This window comes from Myotis brandtii, unplaced genomic scaffold (assembly GCF_000412655.1).
Source record: "Myotis brandtii unplaced genomic scaffold, ASM41265v1 scaffold231, whole genome shotgun sequence".
NCBI lineage: Eukaryota > Metazoa > Chordata > Mammalia > Chiroptera > Vespertilionidae > Myotis > Myotis brandtii.
In genome coordinates, this window is record NW_005358689.1 from 1,092,301 (window position 1) to 1,103,445 (window position 11,145).

At 46.7% G+C, this 11,145-nt stretch overlaps 1 protein-coding gene across 1 annotated transcript in view; it reads right to left on the reverse strand.

The window, feature by feature from the left end:
- The window catches only part of TP53BP2 (tumor protein p53 binding protein 2), a 107,963-nt gene that overhangs the window by 9,824 nt on the left and 86,994 nt on the right, over positions 1-11,145 (reverse strand). Inside the window, exons 5-12 of the mRNA XM_005866511.2 lie at positions 8,679-8,780; positions 6,724-6,898; positions 3,812-3,993; positions 3,083-3,247; positions 2,495-2,723; positions 1,151-1,258; positions 688-836; positions 3-193 (exon numbers count right to left, since the gene is read on the reverse strand). Coding sequence (XP_005866573.1) covers positions 3-193; positions 688-836; positions 1,151-1,258; positions 2,495-2,723; positions 3,083-3,247; positions 3,812-3,993; positions 6,724-6,898; positions 8,679-8,780 — 1,301 coding nt within the window. The remainder of the gene's footprint in view (positions 1-2; positions 194-687; positions 837-1,150; positions 1,259-2,494; positions 2,724-3,082; positions 3,248-3,811; positions 3,994-6,723; positions 6,899-8,678; positions 8,781-11,145) is intronic.

Sequence of the window (11,145 nt, forward strand, 5' to 3'; positions counted from 1 at the left end):
GCAGGCCCCTCTGCGGCTGCCCCGCGGGCTTGGGCTTATTTCCCACGGACGCCACGGATGCAGACAACTGCGGAGGGTTCCCGTCGGGCTTCATGTCTGACGGGGACGCACTGGTTTGTCCAAAATAAGGCAAGTTGATCTGTTTGGGTTTTGATGGAACAGGAGGTGGTACTTTCCCATTTTTATTTGCAGCCTGTAAGACACAAAGACACACACACACACAGTCAGTAAAAATACTGAGCAACTGGGCACACGGATGGTCGAGATGACCTAACTGCACAGACAATTAAACACTAAACCTCCTAGTTCACACGTTTAGTCATTCTCATTTAACTCCTAAGTCTCTGAACTGAGGCACGTTTACGCGGGCTCAGTAACGCAGTGCAGTTCCCGCGAGGAACCACCCCCTCGTGCCCACTTCCTGTCCCGGCAGGTAACTGAGCAGACACACTGGATGTTCTCCTTTGCACTCGTGTTTCTTAGAGAATCACATGAACTACGGCCCAGAAGCGGGTAGGTCAGCTGCCCCTGTCGGTGTGACACGGCACACAGACTCGCTGCCAAGGACAGAGGCTGCGTGTTTCCTAACCTCCCAGGTGTCATTGCGGCTTCCTGCCCCCCCACCTCGCCCTGTACCCCTTCTAACACCAGCGGGGCTCTACCCCTGGACGTGCCCACGCCCCGTACCTGCGCGTCCCGCAGGATGTCCTCGCTGCTCTGGTTCTTCCTCAGGGACCCAAAGGCAGGGGGCGCAGCCGCCTGGTCGACCGTGTCAAACATCGAGAAGGGACGCACTTTCTTCTCCTTCTCCCTCGGCGGAACCTCTCCATCATCAGCTAAAGAAAACAGGAAAAAGGAAATCACACTGATAATCAAACTGTTTGTAATAGAACTTCTTACTCACGTGTCAGTTTCCTTCCTCCATCTCTTTGGAACCCTGCATTCACGAAATGCTTCCCTAATTGTAAATTAAGTTGATTGAGAAATAACCCAGACACGACAACGCCGGCATTGCCTTCGTTCCCTGCTAAGTAAGGGTGATCTGCAAATAACCCCCGCCCCTGCCTTTAACTCTAGAAACCACCACCTGAAAAGAACTCCCGGCACCGAGAAGCCCAAACAGAAAGCTGGGAGCAGCGCCGGGCCTCACCTGGGTCGGGCGCACTCCCGGCGCCTTTCGGGGCAGAGGCAGAGGCCTGGCTGGGGAAGAGGTCTGCGTGGGGACTCCAGTCGGGGCCGAGCAAATGGACTTTAGAGCCTAGAACACAGAAAAGCAGCCACAAATAACCTGGGTTCTAAAGAGGTTTTAATGATTCCTTTGCTGCTAAGAAGTGGAATCTCTAAAAAACAGCTTTAAATTTCAGAGTCAACCATCCCAGCAAACTTATTTAGAAAATGTTAGGGTGCATATTTCTAATTTAAAATGTTCCCCCTCCCTCAAACAATTTAAAACTAATCGTGGCAAGTGGAAAGCCTGCCAACAAGGACACATGGCTCTCCGCTGGGTAAGAAAATGTCACCATCACACCCAGAAAACGATTTCTATTTAGCAGGCCGAGGGCTCCCTAACGACACCAAAAGTAAGCACTGTAATAGGCAAAAAAATAAAAATAAGCCATAACTTGGACTAGTCTTGCCCAAATCAGTGTATTCAGGATTTTCCTACACCAGGATTGACGTTTCAAAGCTTTTCTTTTTCCTTACAGAAACCAAACAAAAGCACATCTACAAAAAACTCACGAGGTGCCACACTGCTTCAGTGGCAATTACGGCAAAATACTAACTAAGTGAGCAAATGCATGCACATGATAGTGGCTAGGGGAATGAGACAATACTGTTATTTTTTCTCCCGTGTTTACCCTCCTTTTCCACGGTTCTCCCTTCATCTTCCTCCCATTACAGACCTCCGCTAGCCCCTCCCCATGCGTCTGAGGACCACCTGGGATGCAAAGCTCACTAACTCAGGAGCCTGTTACTCACACTTGCCCTCCCAACAGGCTGACCTTGACCCTCGCATCATCAGCGGGCAGGTACTCAAGCACACGCACATCTGAGATAAACATGACTTACCAACAGGGGACTCACCACCTCGCGCTCTGCAAAGTCAACACCACTAACCACAACTATGGTGTTCTCACACAGACAGTTCCCAGTTACTAACATCCGATCACAGTTTCCTTATTCATCTATGGTGTTCTCACACAGACAGTTGGCTCCCAGTTACTAACATCCGATCACAGTTTCCTTATTCACAAGGAGGAATTCAATACAGTTTTCGGATTTGCCAAAGCAGTACATTCTGCTTCCCTTCCTGACCAGAACTGTGTCACTCAGAGCTAAGAACCCTATCACCCCAGCAATGAATACAGGGGATTCTTAGAATCTGAACACGAACAGGGACAGGAAGACGTTGTTGTAAAACTCCCACTTGGGAAACGCAGCAGCGAGGACGGGAGGAGGCGCTGTGCCAGGACGTGCGTGTGACGGGCTTTACCTTTAGTCTGCGCGGCGGCCCCAGATCGCATGTTGGGCAGGGTGTGGACTTTCATGGGCCCCTCCGCAGGCTGCATGGCCAAGGGTCCATCGGGCAGCGCCGGCTTCACCAGCAGTTCCGGCCGGGAGGGCATCCGGGGCATGGTGGACGACTGGATGTAGGGACCGACGGCAGCCACGCGACTCGGCGCTGACACGCCTGGCGGAGGCAGGTTCCCATCAGGTGAAACCTTCGAAGGAAGCACAGGTCCTTCAGCATCACAAGGCAGATGGAATCCAGCTCAGAAAAGGCTGGGAAGTGTTCATCGTGTTTAACCATCAGCTCTAGCCAGAGTCTACTAGAAACTCCCAAACAAAAGCACCAATGAGCTCTCCCCAACCCTTAATTACAAGTATTATCGAGAAAACCGGAGCCACGCAGGTCGGAACGTCAACAGGCACAAGAAGATGGGTCACATCTGAGCAGCTCTGAGCACCGCCTCTCTGCGGAGCGCACAGCCAGCACTGACCACGGAGCAGCTGCCGAGAACTGACCGCCCGGGGCTGGCCTCGCCCCCCTCCTGCTGCCCACAGCCAGCAGCCCACTCACAGGGAGGTTCTCCTTCTGCTGCAGCGCCGCCTTCTTCTTCCACAGCCGGTCCCGCAGCTCATTCACACGCTTGTCCATCACCGCCACCTCTGAATTGCGCTTATTCAAACACTCCCTCTGTTGTTGCAGCTTGGCATTCTGCTCCTGATTCAGTTTGTTTCTTAACTGAATAAAACGGGGGACAACAAAAAAAGGTAGTCAAAGAGGAGGAAGAAAAAGTTCTTACACGGAGTCCCAGGGGGCACTGTTACATAATTTCTAAAAGTGTAAGGTCTCCTGCCCACTGCCCGCCCCCCTTTCTCATCTCAAGGTTTCTAGTCCAGTGGAGACCACGGGCTGTGGCTCGGAGGACTGCCTCTGTTGGCCAGTGCGAAGGACTGGACAGTTTATTCTAGATGCGTCGGGGCTTAGGTCTTCCTCCCCTGCATCTCCTTAAAGCAGCGGTTCTCAACCTGTAGGTCAAGACCCCTGAAAATACATCCTGCATATCAGATATTTACATGACGATTCATAGCAGTAGCAACATTACAGTTATGAAGTAGCAACGAAAATAATTTTATGGTTGGGGGTCACCACAACATGAGGAACTGTATTAAAGGGTCACGGCATTAGGAAGGTTGAGAACCACTGCAAGGAAAAGACGTGGAAATCCAGCACTTTCTGCCACGCAGAAGGACCACCTGTGTGGCAGGGGAGGCGGCTGTTGTGCGTCACAGCAGCCCAGGGTACCTGCAGCTCCTTGTACAGCCGGTCGAGCTCGGCCACGGCGGACTGGTTGTCATGGTGGCCGTCGATCCTGCCGTTCTTGAGCATCTCAAGCTGCCTCGTCAGCTCCTCGACTTTGGACATGGCCAGGACGAGCTCCCTCTGCTTCTGCTGGAACAGACTGTTCATCTGCTCAATTTCCTCCACTGGAAAGAGGAGGAGAAAAAGCAACAATCATTGAAAAGAAATGTAAGAATGGACCACTTCCCAGCGAGCAGCTTCACAGTGAACTTCCTAACAAAAAGGAGAGGAATTTTCCAGACGTGTCCTAGAGCTAACCTAGGTGTTTTGTTGTTGTTTTTAATATATTTTCATTATGATTTCAGAGAGGAAGGAAGAGGGAGAGACAGAAACATCAACAACGAGAGAGAATCATTGATCGGCTGCCTCCTGTATGCCCCCTACTGGGGATGGAGCCTGCAACCCGGGCTATGTGCCCTGAACGGGAATCAGACTGTGGTCTCCTGGTTCATAGGTCAATACTCAAACAGGCCCACACCCAGACACATCATCATTAAAATGCCAAAATTTAAAGGAAAAGAGAGAATCTTTTCAAGGCAGCAAGAGAAAAGCAATTTGTTACCTACAAAGGAGCTCCCATAAGGCTGTCAGCTGATTACTCATCAGAAACTCTACAGGCCAGAAGGGAATGGCATGACGTATTCAAGGTAATGAAAAGCAAGATCTGAAACCAAGATTACTATATCCAGCAAGGCTATAATTCAAAATAGATGGTGAAATAAAGACCTTCTCAGACAAAAAAAGGATAAAGGGAGATCACCACCAAACCAGCACTGCAAGAAATGCTGAAGGGACAGCTGTAATGAGAAGAAATAGAGAGTGAGAAGCATAGATATAAAAAATTAAAATCATAATAAAAAAATACCTACCAATAATAACCTTAAATGTAAATGGATTAAATGCCCCAATAAGAAGACATGGGGTAGCTGAGTGGATACAAAAGCATGAACCAATTATATGCTGTCTACAAGAGACCCACTTCAGAACAAAAGACTCACACAGGATGAAAGTGAAGGGATGGATGAAAAAAATTCTCCATGCAAATGGAAAAGAAAAAAAGAGATGGGGTAGCAACACTCATATCTGACAAAACAGACTTCAAAATGAAGGCGTCACAAGAGACAAGAAAGGTCACTACACAGTACTAAAGGCACTGATCCAACAGGAGGATATGACCCTGATAAACGTATATGCACCCAATATAGGAGCACCTAATTATATAAAAAAACTTCTAGAGGACTTTAAGGGAGAGGTCGACAGCAATGCAGTCATAGTAGGGGACTTTAACACCCCACTGACTTCACCGGATAGATCTTCCAGACAAAAAATTAACCAGGAGACAGTGACGCTAAAGGATACACTGGATCAGATTTAATTGACATTTATAGGACAGTTCATCCCAAAGCTGTAGAATATACATTCTTCTCAAGTGCACATGGATCATTCTCAAAGACAGACCACATGTTAGGACACAAAACAGAAGCATAGAATAGACTGTGGAATCTCAGAGGGAAGGAGGAGGTAGGTGGGTGGGTGGGAAGAGATCAACCAAAGACCTTGTGTGCATATGTGTATAACCCAAGTCTCTACAGGTTCAGGAAGACTGAAATTATAGTAAGCATCTTTTTCTAAATCCTAGAAGAAACTATAGGCAGCAAAATCTCAAACATCTCTCATAGCAATATGTTTACAGATACATGTCCTAGGGCAAAGGAAAATAATGAGAAAATAAACAAATGGGACTACATCAAAATAAAAAGCTTCTGCACAGCAAAAGAAACCATCAACAAATCAACAAACGACAAGTGCTGGAGAGGATGTGGAGAAAAGGGAACCCTACTACACTGCTGGTGGGAGTGCAGACTGGTACAACCATTATAGAAAACAGTATGGAGTTTCCTCAAAAAATTAAACATGAAACTGCCATTGGACCCAGTGATCCCACTTCTAGGAATATATTCTAAGAAACATGAAACACCAATCAGAAAGAATGTATGCACCCCTATGTTCATAGCAGCGCAATTTACAATAGCTAAGATCTGGAAACAGCTCAAGTGCCCATCCGTAGATGAGTGGACAAAAAAGTGGTGGTACATTTACACCATGGAATACTATGCAGCAGTAAAAAAGAAGGCTTTCTTACCCTTTGAGGCAGCATGGAGGGACCTGGAGAGTATTATGCTAAGTGAAACAAGCCAGTCAGAGAAAGACAAGTATCACATGGTCTCACTCATATGTAGACTCTAATGAATAAAATTAACTGATAAACAAAATAGATCCAGAGACACAGAAGCATAGAATAGACTGTGGAATCTCAGAGGGAAGGAGGAGGTAGGTGGGTGGGCAGGAAGAGATCAACCAAAGACCTTGTGTGCATATATGTATAACCCATGGACACAGACAACAGGGTGGTGAAGGCCTGGGGCTGGGGACGGGTGGGCTAGAAGGGGCCAATGGGGGGAAAAGGGGACATGTGTAATACTTTCAACAATAAAGATTTAATTTTTTTAAATCACTAACATTTTAATGTAAATGGTCACATAACTGATGGAGCTATTATATGACTAAAAATCCTTGCCTTCATCTGATTTGCAGTCAAAAAATATTTTGACTGCAAATACGTTTTCCAAAGGTAATTTTAGAAACTTGTCTAAACATTCAACAACTCAATTCAATTCAGAGGAGCCAGTGACATCAAAGTTACAGTGAATTTTACTTTCAAAACCTTCTTTTAAAGTGATCTACATACAGAGGCTCATCTTATTCCTCTTTACTACAAGTTTATACAGACTTTCTACCCCGATGTGTTCAACGTGCAGCCTTTGGAGCCGAGACACGCTGACGGGGCCACTCACCGAGCCTCCCGTTGCTCAGCCTCTTCTGCTCCACGTGGCCTTTGAGCGCTCTCACTTTCTTCAGCTTCGCTTCCTGGTTCTCGGCGATTTCTTTCAGCCTCCGGAGCTTCTCCTGCTCCGCAGCCTGCTGCTGCTGCCGCTGATCCTGCTGCTTCAGAAACTTCAAGCGCTGTTCCTAAAGGTGAAAGCCACCAGCAGGCCGCGTCACTGTCAGCAGGGATCCCACCAACCCCCAAATAATCTCACCAGAACCCCGAGACGCCGGGGCTGAGGGGTACCAGCGCACTGCTCTGCCCTGTACGCGCCATCAGACCAGCGGGGCCCACCCCCAGAATCCCTTGGGGTAAGATCCAAAAAGGAGGATTCCTAATCCAAGTGGTTCTTGTGCAGCAAGCAGCAGTGACCCTTGACCCCGTGTTCACGCACCGCAGCTACAATGTTAGAGGGAGCTCCTGAAGGGGGGCCGGCTAGGGAAGCTGTTAAGTGATAAGCTGTGGAGTCAAATTCGGGTTCAGACCTGAGCTCGTCACTCTTTAGCTATGAGACCGCGGCCGCTCACATAAGCTCACCGCGTACACAGTCTGTTTCTTCATCCACGAGATGATCAGTAACTACCTCGCGGGGCCCCGTGAGGATTACATGAAACGTGAAATGTAACCCTCTTTGTACCTTACATCCTTAATACACACTCAATAAACACGCTACCTACCCCCTGTAGGAAACTGCACTGTGCAGCTTTACATCTTATTTCCATAATATTCAATACTTTAAGTAAACTGATAGAGCTACACAATCTATAATGAAGGGTAAACGTCACAAAATGCCTAAAACATATAAGTCACACAGAAATCGTTTCAAAGTAAGACGAGAGGTTTCTTCGGTTAACCTTCTTATTTGAATTGATGTCTTTACTACTCAAGGAATGATACCCTCACAGCGTCACCTAGGAGCTTGTAAAACACAAAATTTCAGACCCAACCCAGACCTACTGAATCAGAGCCTGTATTTTTCGCAAGAGGCCTGGGTGAGCTACGTGCGTATTGAAGTGTGAGGAGCAACGAGACGCATGATTCTGAAAAAGCCGGGTCCGCCTGGAGAGGAAGCCCAGGGGGAATCCCGCAGAGACGTGGGTGTGGTGAGCACTGCCTTCCAGAATCCTGGCCGTCACGTGACTTGCTGTCAAGCCGCCACTGCCGGCCCCGCTGCAGGGGACTTGGTCACTGAGGGACGGGCCAGCTGCGGATCCTGGGAGATTAGGCCAGGGGCGGGCAGACCACAGCCCCCGGCCAGTCCCGCCTGCAGTTTCCCTGGGACACGGCCACCCCTCAGCTGCCTATAGCTGCTTCTTGCTACAACTGCAGACCGAGACAGCGCGACCCGCGGAGGCTAAAGTGTTTCCTCGAGAGCCCTTCCCAGCGTCTGCTGCCACCTGCTCCAGCCTGGAGGCCGGGCTGGCAGGAGAGCCAGCAGGGAGCCGGTGTGACAGTCATGGGGAAGCGTTAGCATCAGTAGATGGGTCATTCCTCTTTGAAGCCACGACTCAGGGCAAACTTAGCCCACAGCTCCTGCTGGCCACGTTCCAGGTTCCTACCACCGCCCTCTCTCACTGACACCGACACAGCTTGTCTTTTCATCAGAATCAGGGGAAGGAAGATCCTGAGCAATGGGATGATCAAGGGTCTCCACCAAAAGCTGGAGTGAAGAGAAGGGACCGCCCAGCAGGTGACCTGGGGTTCAGAGCGCACGGTCAGGAAGATCCTGAGCAATGGGATAATCAAGGGTTTCCACCAAAAGCTGGAGTGAAGAGGAGAAGGCACCGCCCAGCAGGTGACCTGGGGTTCAGAGCGCACGGTCCTGTCTGTGAGGTAACTGGCGTCACAATGAGGGTGCACTGTCAACAGCCCGGCGCGCACACTGGCATGGCAGCCTGGCAGGCTCTTCACACAAGACGTTACCTTCGTCGCCAGCATCTGCTGCTGGGCCTCTATCTGCTGCTGCTGGCGAGATGCCATTTCCTGGAGCTCAGCGAGGGTCAGATCCATCCGAGGACTATTAACCTAAGAGAGAAAACAACAAGCCAGGCACATGGGTGAGCGCAGAGACTGCGCACGGAGGTCTAGCTGTGCTATGGATAAGCCTCACCTGAACCAATCAGGCACCATTATCCAGCCATTTTCCTTCCATGATATTAAAGAGACGATTGATTTTCTACATCAACAACCCCCCCCCCCCTGACTTATTACTAAGTTACGGTATAAAACATACTAACATACAGACCAACACTTCTATTTTAAATAAAATAAAATATTTTATTTTAAAACTATTTAAACTTAAATAGTTTCAGTAATCAGTAACATAAGTGGAACAATTTAGAAAAACCCTGTTCTGTAGTTAATTTATATCAGAAAGTAGTGTTTGATCATGTTAAACGTGATGGTGGGGCATTGGCAGCAAATCTAAAATGTTAACAGGACCACCATCAAAAAATATGACACTGGCATTAAAAAATGTCAAGAAACACTGGATCATCAGGAACAATATGCCTACTCCCAAAACAACTCAACATGGCCCTAGAAGTTCTAGCCAGTGCAATAGAACAAGAGAGAGAAATAAACTGTATCCAGATTGGGGAGGAAGGAGTTAAGCTGTCATTAACTTATAGACATAATCATCTGTAAAGAAAATCATACGGAATCTGTAAGAAAACTATCAGAACAATAAGTTACTTAGCAAGATGGCAAGATAAAAAAAATCAATATGCCAAAAATCAATCATCTTTCCATATATCAGGAAAACCAGAAATTGAATTTTTTTAACCACTTAACTGCCATGTGTCCAAAACAGAAACCATCCCCACACGTCACAATATTTTGAACTTAATAAAAAAAATCAATTTGCAATGAGTATTATAAAAATAAGTATATTACTCACAATTAGGGTGTTCTTGAATATTTTCAGCTGAAAATTCTCACAAAAAATGGTTTTAAAGTTGGTCAGGGCTGCCACTTAGGGAAAACATTTTTTTTTATAGACGCAAGTGGCGTGTGGGGAAGGTCCGACACTTATGGCGTACAATGGGTTAAATACTGGTTATAATGGCAATCAAAATAGCAAGTACTTAGGAGTAAATTTAACAGGAGATATGCAAGACCTATATACTGAAAACCTCAAAACACTGCTGAGAGAAAGAAGACCCCAACAAACGGGAGACAGAGCCTGGTGTTCATGAATGGAAAAGCTCAACACCGTCAAGATGGCAATTCTTCCCACACTAACCTACAGATTCAATGGACCCCCAACCAATATTCCCGCAGGCTTTTTGTATAAACTGACGAGAGAATTCTAAATTTCCATGTGAAAATACAAAAGATCCAGAATAGCCAAAACAGCCTTAACAAGGCTGCCTGACTTTAAGATGTTTGGGTAACCAGTCCAGTGTGGTACTGATGCCAAGATAAACAGATCAATGGAAGAAAAGAGCACAAAACAGACCCACACACGTGGGGCAACGGATTTTAGACAAAGGTGCAGGGGCAACTGAGTGGAGAAAGAATAGTCTTTTCAACAAATACAGATTGTACAACTGGATACCCATATGCCCAAAAGAAAACTTTAATTCTCACACCACATGGAAATGCTAATTCAAAATGGATTATAAACCTAAATGTAAAACCTAAAACTACAAAACTAAAATTAAGAACAAGTCACAGACTGGAAAAAGTATTTTCAAAACTATTTCTAACAAAAGAGTTGAGTCCAAAATATGTAAGAACTCTCCAATTCAATTAGAAAGTAAACAACCCAATAAAGAAAAAAATGAGCAAAGAGTTGAACAAATACTTCACCAAAGAAGATACACAAATGGCAAACACATGAAAATATACCCAATACTATTAGCCATTACAGAAATACAAATTAAAACCCCAATGTAATACCAGCTCACACCTATTAGCTAACATTAAAAGGACTGACCATGCCAGATGTTGGTGAGGATGTGGAAAATAAAGCAATAGCTTTGGAAAAGTTCGGCAGCTTCTTAAAAAGTTAACATACACCACCCATTTGATCCAGTCATTCCACTCCAGTATTTACTCAAGAAAAATAAAAGCGCTTGTCCACACAAACACTTGTACCAAATGCTCACAGCAGCTTGACATGGAACAGCCCAAACTGGAAACAACCCAAATGTCTACCAGCAGGTGAATGCATAAACCAACTGTGGTACATCCAGGCACTGCAACCCCTCTCAGCAACGAAAAGGAATTAACTACTGGTGGACACAACAGAAGGATGACTCTCAAATAATTATGCCGAGAGAACTCAGACAAAAAGAGTACATGCTGGAGAAGATTCTAGAAAACACAACTAACTTGTAGAGATAGAAAGTGGACCCACTGGTGGTTCCTTGAGGGTGAGGAGAGG